The 17,585-nt window shown below is 43.9% G+C and overlaps 1 protein-coding gene across 1 annotated transcript in view; it reads left to right on the forward strand.

Moving 5' to 3' along the window:
- Positions 1–17,585, forward strand: part of MAP2K6 (mitogen-activated protein kinase kinase 6) — a 77,197-nt gene that overhangs the window by 31,936 nt on the left and 27,676 nt on the right. The window contains exons 2-4 of the mRNA XM_081899876.1: positions 4,531–4,597; positions 9,837–9,885; positions 16,081–16,194. Of these exons, the coding sequence (XP_081756002.1) occupies positions 4,531–4,597; positions 9,837–9,885; positions 16,081–16,194 (230 nt within the window). The remainder of the gene's footprint in view (positions 1–4,530; positions 4,598–9,836; positions 9,886–16,080; positions 16,195–17,585) is intronic.

Below are 17,585 nucleotides of genomic sequence, written 5' to 3' on the forward strand. Positions count from 1 at the left end.
CGGTTGTTAAGTGGAGGTCCTCAGGTTTGCTCAGAGGCAAGTACGCAGGTGTCAAGGCAGGTTGCCAGATCAGGGGGATTTCTGTGAGATTGGAGGAGTATCAGTGCATCATATTAACATGCCAAAAATCTAGTAAAGTGAAAAGGCAGGCGTGTGTGAAATACACACACTGTATTTCATAGTGCTGCCTTTTTCATTTTCTTAAGCAGGTAAAGAGAATCCATTCTGTACTTTGCAACTTCAAAAGGTGGAATTAAAGCATCAAGACAAAGGTGGAAAACCTGCCATGGCTGTGTAATTGTGTTTGTGAGTGATATATGACATAGAAACCACAGTGCTAAGTGTTATATACTGTAGTTTTCCACCTATAAAACGCCCCCATGTATAAGATGCCCCCTATTTTGCGGGACTCCAATTTAAGAAAATGGGGGAAGATACTATCTGTGTATATGACGAGCCCAGATTTTGAACATTATTTTAGAGTAAAAAAAATAGTCTTATAGATGGAAACGTACGGTAAATTGCTGAAATTATCAATATACACAAAACAGGAAGGATGTCTTATTCCAAACAAATCCCTAACAAATATTGGTGCGAAATCTCCCCAGACAAACTGTTTCTTGGGTGGCTATTGATTTTCAGTATTGAACTTAATGGTAAGCCTGCAGAAACGGTGGTTCATTAATTCAGTCTCTGTAGAAAAGTCATAAATATCAAGTATTCGTCGCACCTATAACTGAAATCTTAAATTAAGGATAGTTGAGATACATATACACTGATTGAGAGTACCGCTTGTGTGATAATTCATTGAGGCTTTAAAAAAAAAATTAAAAAGGGACAGTAGCAGAGGAACCCTCTCTGGCACCCAGGGCAGGGAGAATTGCCTGGTGGCGCATGCGCGACGTCCTTACAGATTGCACACGTGTGGCATCCCGGATGGACTGCGCATATGCGGCATCCCATATGGACTCCATATGTGCGGCATCCTGTACGAAGTGCGTGTGTATGGAGTGCGCACGTGCGGCAGCCTGTACGGTGGCCATGTGAGAGTGGCAGCCTGTATGCGCAGCGTCCATATTGGCTGCGTGACCCTCGGCCACTCTACAGCTGGGGGGAGGCAGGGGCCATCTTGTCACCCCCCCCGGGTGGCAACCGGGGCGGCCCGCCCCCTCTGCCCCCCACTTCGTACGCCCCTAGACAGTACCCTGTGCAACTCTGTGCATGCACTGGGAACTTGCGTCCTGGTTAGAAATGACTGAAGCCTGAAGAGGGTAATGCAAACTCTTCAGGCCAGAGAGGTATCACAAGCTCCTCTGGTGTTTGGATTTTTGAGAGGGCAGGGATGCCATAGGCTTGTTTTAGAGGGCCCATTGTGTCCCTGGTCAGAGATGTCCTCTGAGTCTGTGGCTTCTTCCCCTCAGAATGGGAAGCCTGATTCCTGGGTCATAACACTTTAGGCCACAAAATGTCTTGGGCCTGTCCTCACTGAACCATGACACAGACATTCTGAAGGGCTTTAACACTTGACCACCATCATTTTATTTTTGTTTTTGTTTTGTTTCCTCACCAGGGGAAGGTTGCAGCAATTTAGAAACAAGATATTAAACACAATACACAGTTTAAAAGAAATTAACGTCACAAGGGGTACGGTGGGCCCTGAAACATATCAAATATCTTCTTAAAAAAAAGGAAACCCAAGACTTGATTTTATTCCCACCCTACCCCAAATCTCCTTATTGCAGCCATGCTGGGAATATACTTCCTTCTCTCCCCCCCCCCCTTATTCCCATTGTTACAGTTGAATTTGACTTGGATTTTTTTTAAAGGGGTTTGTTGTTCTCTGTGCTCCCTAGCAACCTGTAATTCCCAGCTACTTGGGCAAATGAAGGTATGTGTTTGCAGAGTGGCACCTTCATTTCTTTTTATTTTTGCCAACCCAGACATGTTGCAATGACTGGAAGCTACAGGCTAAATATCAAGAGAGGCATTTTTTAACGAGGAGAGTTAATTGACGAATGTTGCAATCAACGCCTGAGGAGGTGGTATGGTGGTTTGTCCATCATTTTGATGTTGCTGAAAACATCAGCGCTCTTTTAAGGCTTAGAACTGGAGAACCATGGTTTCCTGATTTTGTTCAAAATGAAACCGAATGTGTGTGGTAGTGGGATTGTTATTATTATTATTATTATTATTATTATTACTGTACTATTATTATTTATTGGATTTATATACTGCCCTATACCCGGAGGTCTCAGGGCAGTTCAGGGATGCATATAATGTGATTTGTATCTATTGTGCCAGCACACCAGTCTTTTACTTCTGGCTGTCAGAAAGGTGGGGTGAGAGGAAAGACACAAAACGGCCTCGCACATTTTCTCTACACTTGTTCCTGTATTTGACTTTTTTTGGGGGGTAGAGGGAAGGGGATCCTTCCACCTGACACCTGAAATCAAACAATCATAACAGCAATAGAAATGCCATTGAATTCCTTCCAATATTTTGTAGCGTCCCCACATCCCCCCAGCAACAGAGCCGTGAGAGTATCCCCTTCATTCTCATTCTTGATGCAGCACATCATGCGGTTCCACAAGACTCCTGCTGTGTGCAATATAGTGCATATTTATTCATTTGAAGATGTGTGTTCTGCTTTCTGCCTAAAGCTCTCAAAGCAGCTGACAATGCCTGTGTAAAACACAACAGATGCACCAGAGCCACAAACACCAAAACACTACCACCAAAATAACCAGGAACACTTACTTCTCACATGCGGGGGGTCAAGGAAGTGACAGTCTGACTGGAGAATGTCCTGATATAGTCATATCCTGCCTCCCTTCCTCTCTCCTTTCCTTCCCAGAGGGCAAATTGTCTTTGTGGGGATTGTGGAGGGGACAGTCCAAGTCTTCAAATATCTTGCCTTCTGTATGGCTTTGTCTCATAGTGCAGAGTGCAGTTTTGCCATTTGTAGTCAACCTGCTTTCTGCTCTTGCCGCATCTGGCTGCATGGCTTTCACCCCTGAGTCTACATGCCTCCCCGGGAGTGTCCCTATTGTTGGCTACGAAAAGGTCAAAAAATATGGATTCGCATCTGTACTCCTGACCTGAGGCTTTGTTCTCTAACTACTTCCTCCCCTGAAGAACTGGAACTTGATGCTACAATAGATCTGCATATTACACCTTCTGCAGGGGGGCCAACTTGAATAAAATATTGGGGTGGGGGGTAAGCTCTTCTGTGTGCAATTGATCACATGGCATGGCACAGATAACCCATTTGAATGGGAATTCCCCTCAACTTGAGGGAGGTCCCCCTCAAATATTTTATTGGGGGGGGAGGGACCTCAGCCCCTGGGAGCCCTAAATAGCCTTGGCCCAGTATACTGGAAGGAGCTTCTCCACCTCAGCCCGGACACTGAGGTCCAGCTGCGAGGGTCTTCTGGCAGTTCCCTCGCTGCGAGAAGTCAAGTTACAGGGAACCAGGCAGAGGGCCTTCTCGGTAGTGGCACCCGCCCTGTGGAACGCCCTTCCATCAGATGTTAAGGAGGTTAGTAACTATACAACCTTTAGAAGACATCTGAAGGCAGCCCTGTATCAGGAAGTTTTTAATGTCTTACTATGTTTTAATATGTGCTGTAAACTGCCCAGAGTGGTTGGGGAAACCCAGACAGATGGGCGAGGTATATGTTGTTGTTGTTGTTATGGATTTGGCTTCTATGCCTGTCTGGCTTGGCTAGTGTAACCTATTGGTTTTTCCTGTGTTGATACTTTAATGTAGTTTGGGCTAACAGGGTTCAACAGGGTTCGGGTTGAAGGGATTTAAAGAAGAGTTTGGCAGGTCAGTGTATAAACCATTGCTTGCTGCGCAATCCATGTGCCTGCTTAATAGAGACTCACTCCTTCAGACCCAGCCACCCAGTTTCTGTGCTAACCAAGTCTCCGTTTTGCCCTTAGGATAAATTCATTCATTCCTGCAATTTTCATTCCATGTTGCTTCATTTTTGACTCGTGTGGATTTCAAAATACCAGGAGCAGAAAGAATCAGGAAAAGCCCAGGGAAGGGGCTCTGAGATATTTAAAACTGCAAAGTCTTTCACAGCACCTCTTTTGACTGGAAGACATGATCACAAAGGTGTCCACTTGGGTTTCGCAACTTTCCCCCACCCCAAAATCACCTGCACATTTTCATTTCCTCTCTCCATATAATGCAATGCTAGAGAGTTAAAAAAAATAAATTAAGGAAAGATGGAGATGTCAGGAAGCCATATTATTCTGCTGTATTGAATGCAGCATTGAGAATATGCAGATGTGTGCCTGAACTGCTGACTGCATCAGTTAGAACCCGAAGTGTATAATCTGAATCCCAACAAAGAAACTTTGTATTTTGAACTCTCTCCTCTTCAGCATTCAGGTGCCTGTGTCAAATTAGACCTGGCACTTAAATCAAGCACTACAAACAAGCCCTGTGCTGCAAGATGTTTCTGAAACCCGAAGAAAAGTTGTTCTTATTTCCCCCCCTCTCTGTTCTTTATTTCACAGGCAGGAAGAAAAACCCAGGGCTGAAAATTCCTAAAGAAGCATTTGAACAACCACAGACGAGCTCTACGTATGTCTTGAAATCTCAGCATGATTGCTTTGGGTTGGGTTGGGTTGGGTGTGTGTGGAAGCAGGGGTTCATAAATGTAAACTTGGCGTACTAGCCAGCTATTATTTCTGGTCATCACCAATCCCCTCCCTCACTTGAGCCTCCAGGAATGCAGACCTGACATGGAAGTGAGGCAGGGTCCTCTCCCATTTGTGCAGAGTACACAGAGCAAGAAACAGCGGGAGTCTTTCTGCCGCTTGGAACGTTCTTCTGTTTCTTAACCTGCTTGAAAACTGCAATGGAAGTGAGACCTCCAGGGTATGGATGTGCGTGATCCAGGAGGTTCTGCTTGCTAGAAGGCTAGGCAAGTGGATTTGTGGACGCCTGGCTTGAAGCGATTGTACACAGAATGGGATTCTTCATAGAGCTGGTGTTCAGGGTGGTGCGGGAGTGACGAAACAATGGAACAGTCCGCAATTGTGCAAGCTAGCGAAAGGAAACTCTGGGTCTGCATTCTAATATTCCAAAGCAAACTTGGACAAGAAGAGAGAAAGGGAAACCACACTTTAAATTATTTTTCCATGATTGACTATTTAGAAATAATAATAATAATATTTTATTTATATCCAGCCCTCCCCAGCCGAAGCCGGGCTCAGAGAGAAAGAAAGTTAGTGGCCCAATATTAAGTTGTCTTGCAAACGTGTGCAGTTAGCTTTACCTACCTGCGTAAGTGAACATGATAATATAGTGCAGGGCTTATTTCAGATGGATTTTGGAAAGAAGATTGGTGATGTGAATGCTCGCTAACAAAGACCACAATGCAGAGAAACAACTCTTGCATGCCTAATGGCTTATTGATATAAAACATTTTCTGTTGGAAAGCTCAAGGGTGTGTTAGAAGCAGTCCAACATAGTACTTTGGGGACTGTGTTTCAATGAGAAGGTGAAAACCATAGGGTTGTATCCTATGCTACACGCAAGCAGAGTTCTGTCCACACCTTAGAACACCCCCTTCCTTTCCTCTCCCCACATGTCCGAAAAACTGTTCTGGAAAACCTGACTATATTATATGAAGCAGGTGCCAGGCCAATGTCATTTTACGTGGTCGTAAAACATTCGCAAGTCCATATAGGTTCTTCGCAGACAGGTTTGTGAGGCTGGTGGGAGAGCTTTGCTTTCTTTTTCCCTTACATATAAAAAAGAAGGGAGACCAGGTTTCATCAAAGGTATTTTTCTTTATAGCCCCATTTGTAACCATTCTAAGCCCAGTTAATTGCCTTGAACTGGCTATATCCCAAATATTATTGAACCACATCTCTGGAGGAAATAAATAAATAAAAATTAAAAATTGTTCAGTAGCATCTTAGAGACCAACTAAGTTAGTTCTGGGAATAAGTTTTCGTGTGCATGCACACTTCTTCAGATAGAAGTAGTTCCACCTGGGATTTCCAGTGATACTCTATCACTAGATGCGCAGCTACCAGTAGCAAAACAATTAAATCTTTATGCCGGATCCTAGGGTCAGGATCTCTGGGTTTGGTGAAAGAGATTCTCAGAATTTTTTTAATATACCATACCTCACAAGCTCTTGGCTGCAAGACTGAGATTACTGAGTTGTCAAATGACCCATCACAGACCTTGCACTTTGTGTAAACGGAGTAAACTCTGGGAACAGTGGACAGCTGGCTGCTGTGCCAATTGAGAAAATAATCAGGAAGAAAGAGAGAGACAGAGAGAGAGAGAGAAAGCAGAAGGAAGGAAGGAAGAAAAGAAAGAAAGAAAGAAAGAAAGAAAGAAAGAAAGAAAGAAAGAAAGAAAGAAAAATTTTTCTATATCCACCTGGCCCCTCAGTCATAATTTCTCAGTCTGTCCTTCACCCAGAAAGTGTGCTCACCTTTATCCTAACCAGATTTCCTTGGAAGTCGGTTCCATTGCTTCCAGATAAAATACATAAACCTGCTTAGTCTTGGCAGCCTCATGATGCGTATCTTGGATCCTTGAAATTTGGTGACTTGCTTGTTACCCGATGGCCCCCTGACAGTTCTTTAGGTAGCACAACAGACTCTCAACTTTTCTCATTGTACCAAGGTAAGATATGGGTTATGTCAAGGAGGCTTTCCTCTCTAATCTGCCCTGTCTGGCACTGGGCAATGCCCTGTTATTTTCTCTTTCATGTACTGTGTTTGCTGCATGCCTCTCTCTCAAAAAGGGGGTCTGTTTTAGCTTATGGTGCCTCTTTGAACACAGTCTTCAAGGCTGAGCATTTTCTGCCCCCCTCCTCTCTTCCCACAACTCGAAACAGTGAAATGAAGCTTGATCTCCACCAGGAACCTGAGACTGCCCTTGCAGTCAATGAAAGGACTTATTAAGACAGAAGATTCTCTCAGGAGGGCTTTTAATTACCTTATGGAGGGCAATTTTCCATTTCCCACCCTTGATCTTCCTTTGATCTTTCAAGGGGCAATGCCTATGGCATCCACAGGTACATACATGGGTCTGTAGCATTAGAAGGTCAAATGCCAGGACACCTCAAAGGGTGATGTTAAAATATGCCCATAAGAGAGGACTGCCTAGGATAGAGAAAGTGATGTGGAGAGATTTTCAGAGAGATTTCATGCAGAGCCAGAAATGGAGATTCTGTAGACTTGCTGGAATGGAATGAGATTTCCAGAGCTCAACTTTTAGGATTGGAAAAGGATTACAGCTGGCACTGTCAACAGATGAAATCATCTTCCTGTCCTTCAGTCGAAGTAGTGGGATTATAGTACCAAAGCTACTTTTTTTTTTAGGCTCGGGCTTAGCAATATCAAAAAGTGCGGCTGCTCCTATAAACAGCCATCAAATGTCTACTTACTCTGTCCTCCCCTTTTAATATCTAGCTGAACTCGCCTTGTGTGGTGATGCCACAAAGTTCTGCATCCCCCACCCGTTGCTCCACAGGCTAGAGAACAAGCTTCCACATGTTGACCATAATGCCTAGCTTTACCGTTAAACCACAGAGCCTAGGACTTGCCGATCAGAAGGTTGGCGGTTCGAATCCCTGTGACGGGGTGAGCTCCCGTTGCTCGGTCCCTGCTCCTGCCAACCTAGCAGTTTGAAAGAATGTCAAAGTACAAGTAGATAAATAGGTACCACTCCAGTGAGAAGGTAAACGGCCTTTCCGTGCGCTGCTCTGGTTCGCCAGAAGTGGCTTAGTCATGCTGGCCACATGACCCGGAAGTTGTACGCCAGCTCCCTTGGCCAATAAAGCGAGATGAGCGCCACAACCCCAGAGTCGGCCACGACTGGACCTAACGGTCAGGGGTCTCTTTACCTTTATAGAAGGAAGTGTAGCTTAATTTAGCAGTTTACATCCACAAGCTGCTGTTCGTTATTAGAAGGAAGGACTGCTTTCCTATTATGTGATTAAAGGCTTCGGTAATTAAGTGGTATATAATGAATAAACAAAAGATTTGCAATCTATATCAAAGCAAGAGCGTTTGAGGCATACTTTTTTTCAAAAAGAAAAGAAAACTTTTAATGAAGATTGTCACAATGGTCACATTCAATGACCCACTTATTTTTGGCTGTAGGTAGTCTGAGGGAGCGTTATAGGGCACACTTTTTTATATATAAAAAAGAGGTGCCGTGCAAGCTGGCATATATGTTAAACCCATGGGGTACACTGGTTGTGGTTTTACTTGGGCAATTTAGCTGAGCGCCTCCTTAGGTATTGGCTTAGGAGTCATTTGCAAAACAGGAGCATGACTGACCCTTTATGTTCCATCAGAAAGAAGGGATTTATGGCAAAGCTCAGCATTGCTCACTTTGGTCTTAGCTATTTCTGGTGCAGATTAATAGAAGATAAACACAGTCTTTTTTTACAGGCTGCCCATAAATAGAAGAGTATTTCTTATTTATGGAAAAGATGTCGGCTTTTGCTGGGGGTTACCTGACTTCATTAGTTTCTTACTGCACCATGTAATTTTTGCGGCCCTGTTTTTTCTTAGTAGAGAAACCCCAAACCAGTGATTTCTAAGGTGGAGCGGGCGCTAAAAATAGATATTGCCGCGGGGTGAGAGAAAAAGAGTGGCAAATTCCAAAATGGGAGCTGGAATTTGGAGATGAAATATTTTGAGTCCGCCACAGGCCCATTTCAGATCAGCTTTAGGATCATTCAGGGTCTGGTTCAACCTAATATGTGTTTGTATTGCTACTGGGGGTGTTCCTTGCCTGCCACCATTTTGAGCTAGAAAGGGGAATGCGTGTCAGAAAAACTCTGTAGGCGAGAAGGAGGGGCTTGTCACTTGGCAGGGAGAGACAGAGCTTTCTCTTTGGAAAGCTGTTTTAAAAAGCTGCTCATGAGGGTCTTGACAGCTTGTGAAAATTGTCCACTTCTCCCTTTGTAGATAGTAGTTGCAATTTTTTCCAATTTTTAAAATTGATTTTCCAAAAATTCAAAACAAACAAACAGACAAACAAACAAACAAACAAACATACATCCTGTTTAAATCTTGGTAACATTATTAAGTGACTTCCTCAAATCCCCTTGGTTGAATTTCATTATATATCATTTTAACAGTTTTCCAAAATTGATTTTTTAACTTTAAACATCTTAAATCTTATCCTTACATATTTAAATCCTAAGCCTAACTATGATTTGCAAGCTTTTCCAATTAAGTTATCTTAACATATTTAGCTAAATAGTCTTTAAATTTCATCCATTCTTCCTGGTACTCCTCCTCCTTCTGGTCGCGGACTCTTCCAGTCATGTCGGCCAGCTCCAAAAAATCTATCATCTTCATCTGCCAATCTTCCACTAATGGTACTTCCTGTGTTTTTCAATTCTTCGCTAACAAAATTCTTGCTGCAGTTGTGGCATACAAAAATAATTTAACATCTTTCTTGGGCAATTCCAAACCTCAAAGGAGTGACCATATTTCTTACTAGTAAGTTGGATTAAAAATGGGAAAGACCCCTCCTTCCGAGTGACCCTTGGCTAATTCTGATGTTGTGTATACATGACATGTATTCACATTTGGTTCCCGGCGCATGGTCCAAAGAAAGTGCACAGCGCACCAGCCTAGCTGAAGCTAAGCAGGCCTTGGATTGCCCCATGCCTGGATGGAAGACTGTCTGGGAACCCTGCCTGGGTCACCTTGATTTCCTTGAGGGTTGAAAGGATGGAATAAAAATGAAGTGCTTGTATGTGCTTATATGAGCCCTGAAATACCTCCTTCCTAATCTGTTTTCTGGGCCTCCTTTTTTTTCTATTTCGCAGGCCACCTAGAGATTTGGACTCCAAAGCCTGCATCTCCATTGGCGACAAGGTACGGTGACGATCAAATACAACTTCTAAAGAGTTCTGTGCATCCAGCTGGGAAGGAAGTGAATTTAAAAGGAGTGGCTTATAAGTAACCTGCTAATCCCATTCCTTGGCACAGAAGTCATTGAGCTTCTTGTCCCTCTTTCCTTGATTCACCTGTTCACTTTATTACAAATTTCACTTACCAAAACAAGTTAAAGGTTTTGACTTTTCACCTCTTTGCTGATGTTGTCTTTGTATTTGGACGCTCTTGGAGTAAAGCTGTGTATTTTCTCCCACATGGCTTGGGGTATCAAGGAGGCAGCTCTGTTTTACTCAGGAGCAATGGTAAGACCTATGTGGGACCCTGCTAGGGAGTGTCTGGCTGGTATATGCAGGCCCTCATTTGATGACACTATGCACAACCACTTGGTGTTTGACACCAAGTTGTTGCAGTGGTTTGTGCAATCACACGACTGTACTTTTAAAAGCAGCTTCACTTACAGCATGGGTAGGCAAACTAAGGCCCGGGGGCCGGATCCAGCCCAATCGCCTTCTAAATCCGGCCCTTGGACAGTCCGGGAACCAGTGTGTTTTTACATGATTAGACTGTGTCCTTTTATTTAAAATGCATCTCTGGGTTATTTGTGGGGCATAGGAATTCCTTCATTCCCCCCCCCCCCAATAAAATCTGGTCCCCCACAAGGTCTGAGGGACAGTGGACCGGCCCCCTGCTGAAAAAGTTTGCTGACCCCTGACTTACACTATTGCTCCCTTGCCTTCAAGACAGACACGAGTTGAACACTGCATTCTCCATACAAATGTGTATTGCAGCATCCCGTGGTCCACAAATTCAGTTGACGGCTGACTTAAGCTTTTCATGAGAGCATCTGTTTATGAATAAGAATATCGTGTAAGTCCAACAGTTACTGCTTGGCATCCACCTAAGTTTGGAAAATGAGATGCAAATGATAACCAAATTGTGTTAACGTGAAACTGTGTCAGGCAACCATCTGCCTTTGCTCCGGAGAGGCTTGACTTGCTGACGTTCACTATGCTAATAGCGGAGACCCACTGGGGCAATCGTAAGTGTGTTTTGGAACAGGCAATATTCACTTCCATAGAACTGCGGTTCTGTTAAGTGAAGTCCAAGACTGGATGTGCCGTTGTCATAGGAATCCCTCCTATGACTGCAGTAGATGCAAGCTAAATGGTCAAGTCTTGCATATTTTTAATAGTTTAAGATCTAAGACACATGTGAGATGGCTGCAAAATCAAACGGAAGCCAGCTGTTCGACCACCAGTACAGAGAAACCCAAACTGACGAAAAGTCTGTTCCATGTGGGATTTAATGGCTGGTGAACTACAGCTCTGATTCAAACCAGCTTTCATTTTTTTTTTAAAAAAAATATGTTTCAAGTCCTCAGGCTTTGGTGGGTGGGATATTGAAATGCATTTTTGTACCATTTAAAATGTATGGGCATCATTTGGTGACATTTTAACTTGGGTGTACTGAAGTTACAGGGGACCAGGCAGAGGGCCTTCTCAGCAGTGGCTCCCTCCCTGTGGAACGCCCTCCCATCAGATGTTCACGGAGATGAAGAACTACACAACTTTTTAGAAGACATCTGAAGGCAGCCCTGTATCAGGATTTTTTTTAATGTTTGATATTTCATTAGGTTTATCTATGTGCCGTAGAGGGACGCGGGTGGTGCTGTGGTCTAAACCACAGAGCCTAGGGCTTGCTGATCATAAGGTCAGTGGCTTGAATCCCCACGACGGGGTGAGCTCCCGTTGTTTGGTCCCAGCTCCTGCCCACCTAGCAGTTCGAAAGCACGTCAAAGTGCAAGTAGATAAATAGGTAGTGCTCCGGCGGGAAGGTAAACGCCGCTTCCGTGCACTGCTCTGGTTTCACCAGAAGCGCCTTAGTCATGCTGGCCACATGACCCGGAAGCTGTACGCTGGCTCCCTCAGCCTATAGAGCGAGATGAGCGCACAACCTCAGAGTCGTCCACGACTGGACCTAATGGTCAGGGGTACCTTTACCTTTATGTCCCTTAAGCTGCCCAGAGGGACTGGGGAAATCCAGCCAGTTGGGTGGGGTATAAATAATAAAATTATTATCATTATTATTAGAAACAAAAACGAAGAATTCAAAGATCTGACTATGGGAATAGTTAAGAAAGAGACCTGTATACAAATCCCCTGCAGAAAAAGAGAGCAGATTGCCTCATTCTCTGGTGACTCCTACTGCTCCGTCAAGGAATAACCCAAATTAATAGGCCTGGTTGCGTTTCCCAAACCCCGCCCCCCTCCAGCTTTTTATGTAACATCTCTACAGAGGCACCTGCTTACTGATATTAATAGCAACAGTTGCTCAGCGCCAAATGCTTATTGCTAAGCTCTGGCTAGCATTAGCAGCTACCTCCAAACACTTGCTCTCGCTGCTTTTAAGCAAGAAAGCTACAAGGCGTTGTTCTCAAGGCTGTAATTTTCAAGTAGACCCAGTATTCAACTTTTACGGCAGGGGGACCACTAGTAAAACGAGCGTCGAGGTGTGCCAGGAGGTCCACTGCACCTATTTAGAGGAATTATGTGGGTTTGTCAGCAGAACATCAGGTGTTCGTGTCGCTGGTCAGTGCTGTTTGGGTATAAAGGCCAAAGGAGGAGTTCCATATGTTCTGAAATGTCCCATGTCTGCACGCCACACGGTTGCTGCAGATGTAGCGATGAGAAAAAGCTTAATCCATTGGGCTGTCGCATTTTTGTCCAGTTTGTGTGTCTTCCTATAGGCTTCTAGTTGGCCATTTAAGAGGAAGAAGATGCTGCACTGAATGGACCTTTGATCTGATCCAACAGAATTATATATATACTAGTAGTGCTTTTTTCAGGGGGTACGCATACCCCTAAACATTTTGTGAATCTTTGTACTTTTGTCCATTTACTGTATTTATTTTTTCCAATTTGAACTATAAAATGGTGATTTTCTTGAGTCAAAATGAGAGTACCCGTACACATTTTTTTTAGAAAAACACTCTCTCTCTCTCTCTCTCTCTCTCTCTCTCTCTCTCTCTCTCTCTCTCTCTCTCTGTGTGTGTGTGTGTGTGTGTGTGTGTATATATATATATATATATAAACTTTTTAAATTTAGTTTTCAAAAGTTTGCATACTTTACCATCAACAGTACCTCTAATGTACCCATTGACTTCCCATCCCCCTCTCCATAGCATTCTATGTTTATCCTTGAATATTTTAACCGATAAGACTCCATATACACCTCCTGAGTTATTAGCCTTAATGTGTGTTTAATATATTAAATGGTTTGGAAATTAAACAATCAGTCAGTCAGTGTTTCTCCCATCCTCTCTAATTTGGAATTCTCCACGTCCCTTTTCAGGTACTGTATTGCTTGAAGGCCAGTTCTTACCAAATCTGTGACATTTTTCTTGGTTAGAAGAGGGAAAATGCAGCAGGATTGATGTAAAGGCTGATACAGATGGGCACTAGCGCTGTCTGAGCCTTTTCTGTTCAGTCTCACACCTAAGCTGCAGAGTGCTAATTTATTGGCAATGTTGTAAATTCATTAGCATTTTATAGGTCTGCCTTTCAGAGACCTAGGCACGCCCCTCCCCCCCCCCCCCCGGCCACTTTTGGTGTTTTGAGATGGGAGGGAGTGAGAGAGCCATCTGGAGCACAATGACCCAGTATCGCATCAAAGAGATGTCTGATGTAGAATGCCTTTGTTCCAAGAAAAGCAGGTTCCCTTCTGTCCCTGGAAGGGAGAGATGTTCCAAAAGGTTCGTAGAGGAAGCAGATTTTGATCTATAAGTTGTACATGCATTTGCTGTTGCAAATCTCCCCTTCATCCCAGCTCAGTCTTTTAAAGAGAGCTGGGATTTGGTCCACCGCTTTTGTCAGCAATTCAAGGCACAAAAAAATAAAGCTGTTTCTCCCTCTCAGGACTCAACATGTGAAAACCCGTAGTAGTTTTATCTACAACTAGAAAACAAGGGAGGTGTGTGTAAAATTCAGGCAGAGTCCCAATGGCCAAGCCAGACATCTGAACTGGAAGGAATGGTGACAGGTCGCCATCCTTGCAGATGAGGGGATCAAACCTCCTGTGCCAACTACTTAACTTTTTGTAGTCTAGCCCAGGAAATAAAAATGTGCACCCAGTGTGTCTAACCTTTGTCTTGTGTTGACATGTGCAAAAGCCACAGCAGGTGTACACATTCCCCCCTACCCCAGTGAACATCATTTCAAGAGAGGGATGACGTAAATTTGCTTGGAGGGGGGGGGGATCACTTCGAACCTTTTGAGTAAACTGATTTTTTAAGAAAAGTGTTTTATAGTGATGTAATCTAGAAATAGACATTGAACTTGCTGTTTCGTGGAACAAGTGTACACGGCCAAAGCCATGGGTAGGCAAACTCAGGGGCTGGATCCGGCCCAATTTGCCTTCTAAATCCGGCCTATGGACCATCCGGGAATCAGCATGTGTTTACATGGGTAATAATAATAATCATAATAAGAAGAATGTGTCCTTTTATTTAAAATGCATCTCTGGGTTATTTGTGGGGTGTAGGAATTCGTTAACCCCCCCATACTTATAGTCTGGCCCCCCACAAAGTCTGAGGGACAGTGGACCGGCCCCCTGCTGGAAAGGTTTGCTGACCCCTGGTCAAAGCAATGCTCCGTTTAAAGAAACGATTACCCATGCCTGTAAGAGAGAGGTGCTGCCCCCAACTTCAGAACTCGAATGGCATAATGAAATCCATCCAAGCACTTTTGAAGAAGTAAGGGTATGTCGGTGCTCCAGAGCAGCCTTGCATTGAAGAAAAAAAAAACAGCTCCTCCCATGGTAGCCATAGGCAGCCAGCAATTGCATGCAGGTGAGTGTGCAGGTTGGCGCAGGAGGGTCAGACCTCTTCTCTTCCTCCTCGGCTAGTCTGGTTAGTTTCTCTGCTGTCTGCAAAGGAATGGAAGCGCATCCTCAGCTGTCTTTTCTACTCCCATCTGTTGAGTAGAAGGTCATGCTGCCTTATACTGAAGCCTCATCCAGATTTTTGTGCCTCATTTCTATGCCCAGGTCTGCACTTTGAGGCTCTGTGTCCAGTTAGGGATTTTTTTTTTTTTGGTAGTTCTGGAGCTCTGCCTGCAAAAACCTGGGTTTTACCGCTGAATCGGAGCAATAGGGTTTCCTGCAGATTGATGCTTGCTCTGATTCAGCTGTAAAACGTGGGTTTCCCCAGGGAGAGCACTTGGATGAAGGATGGAGGAAACAAAAAGCACCCAAAGAGCGTTAAAGCATTGATCCATGCCTGGAAAGCATGGTGCAAAAGGAAGTTTGAATGAGCTCTGAGTCAGACCGCTGGTCCCCCTAGCTCAGTATTTTTCTGCACTGGCTGGCAGTAGCTCTCCGGGGTTCCAAGCCAGACTCTCTTCCCAGCCGTGCCCTGAGATGGCAGGGACTGAACCTGGGACCTTCTGTGTGTGGAGAAGGGAACTTCCTCCCTCTGTGGCCAGCACAGAATTCTAGCCTAATAGACTCTTAGTGGGCTAGTAACTATTATGGGCTTATTTACAAGCCTTCTCTGTATGCACAAAAAATTGTTTTTATATGCAACAACAGCAGCAAGAGTACTGTTGGCACAGAAATGGAAACAAGAAGAATTACCGACAAAAGAAGAATGGCAGACGAAATTAATGGACTATGCAAAATTAGATAAGATGACAGGAAGGATTCGAAACCTGCGGGACCAGAGATTCTCAGAAGACTGGAATAAATATGCGAACTATTTGAAAAGCAACTGTAATCAACAGATTACGCTAGTAGGACTGCAAGAAGTTTTGTAAGGAGGAATATACGAAATATTGTAAGGAAGGCTATGATGAGAGTGTCAATAGATTAGATAATTAAAAGCAGTAGTGAAATTAAGAAATGTAAATTAAGTGAAAAAAATGGAAAAATTTCAGGTGTGGTTGATGGATGTCCAAAAAACTGTAAGATGTGACCTATGTTGAATGACTGTTGAAAATGATAAATTTAAAAACTAAATATATGTATATATGGTCATCCATTGAGCAGCCACCAGTTTGAACACATTAGAGATGGAGCTGCCCAGTCCGATGAGTGGGGTACAAATGAAAGCATTATTATTATTGGATAACTACACTTTTTTGCTCCTGGTAACGTTCTCTTGGCTTTATCTCTCCACAGAACTTTGAAGTCAAAGCTGATGACCTGGAGCCGATATCAGAACTGGGCCGCGGTGCATATGGTGTGGTAGAGATGATGAGGCACATGCCCAGCGGGCAAATTATGGCCGTGAAGGTAGACTCCGTGGTTATTCCTTCTTTGAACGCATTAACTGTCCAAATTAACTCCTTACCTTCCCAGCAGCTATTGACCTTTTCCAACACTTGTGTGTGTATATATGTGTCCATGTGTGCGTTTCTCTCTCACACATACACAAACACACCTGCACAAATGCTTTGATAATTGATTTATTGATTTTTAATGGTAAAAGTAATATTTATTGAAGTGCTGACCTGGTGGGAGGACTCGAGCCAAACTCTGGGGATTCAGGTAGAGCAAGCTTGAACTTTCATCATTCATTAAATGTAAAGAAGTCCCAAAGATCAGCCTGTTTTATTGTTCTGGATTCCTTCCAATGAACTGGAGGATTGTGTTTAATTAAGCAGGACATCATTAATATGGAGTAAAGGGGTGAGACTTACCTTACGAATCCCGTCGGAGGAAGCCAAGCATAAGGGCTTGTTCAATGGGGCTTTCTTCTTGTCACCTTCCCCAATCTCTGCCCCCCACCCAAAAATTGGCTCTTGCTTGGGAGAACCCCCAGAACAGCAGGAGGGGGGAAATTCTTCTAATTGGCAAGCAGAATTGCTTGCGCAGATGGAACATTCAGCATAGCATGACGTTGAATTCCATCCTAAGACATTTGTATTCTAGCTGCCATCTATTAGGTCAAACCACAAAATTGCCTTGCATTCCGCAAGTTATATTTTTATATTTAAAAATTAAACTTTGCATTCTTGCTTTGGATTTGGAGGAGATTTCAGGGTTCAAATACGTGGTCATGTTTCCCACCCAATTATCACCTGTTCATGCTCCAGATCAGCCTTACAGGCTCTTTGGAAGTGTTTGGCTGGCTCCCAGGGGCGCCAACTTGAATAAAATATGGGGTGAGGGGAGGCACACCATTTAAATGGCAATGCCCATCAACTTGGGGTGCGGGGAAGCCCCCTCAAATATTTTATTGGGGGGGGGGGCAAAGCCCCCACAGCCCCTAGGAGTTGGCTCCTATGCTGGCTCATGTTAGAATTGGGGTGTTTGACAAGGTGAATCATTGGTCTCTTGACTCTTGTAACTTGATTGTTTTGCCTTTTCCCTAAAATGTATTGAGTCTCTCCAGGACGATTGCTTTCAAAATGTGGGAGCGGTACTTTTCAACGTTGAGGGCTATTTGCATCCACTCTCAGCTTGGCTTGTGTGAACTGAACTAGGAGTGTAAGAGTTGGTGTTGCATATGAATGCATTTCGTTAGTACAGTGGTACCTCAGGTTACAGACGCTTCAGGTTACAGACACTTCAGGTTACAGACTCCGCTAACCCAGAATTAGTACCTTGGGTTAAGAACATTGCTTCAGGATGAGAACAGAAATCGCACGACAGTGGCGCAGCAGCAGCAGCAGCAGCGGGAG

The sequence above is a fragment of the Podarcis melisellensis genome (assembly GCF_964234715.1).
Source record: "Podarcis melisellensis genome assembly, chromosome: 2".
NCBI lineage: Eukaryota > Metazoa > Chordata > Lepidosauria > Squamata > Lacertidae > Podarcis > Podarcis melisellensis.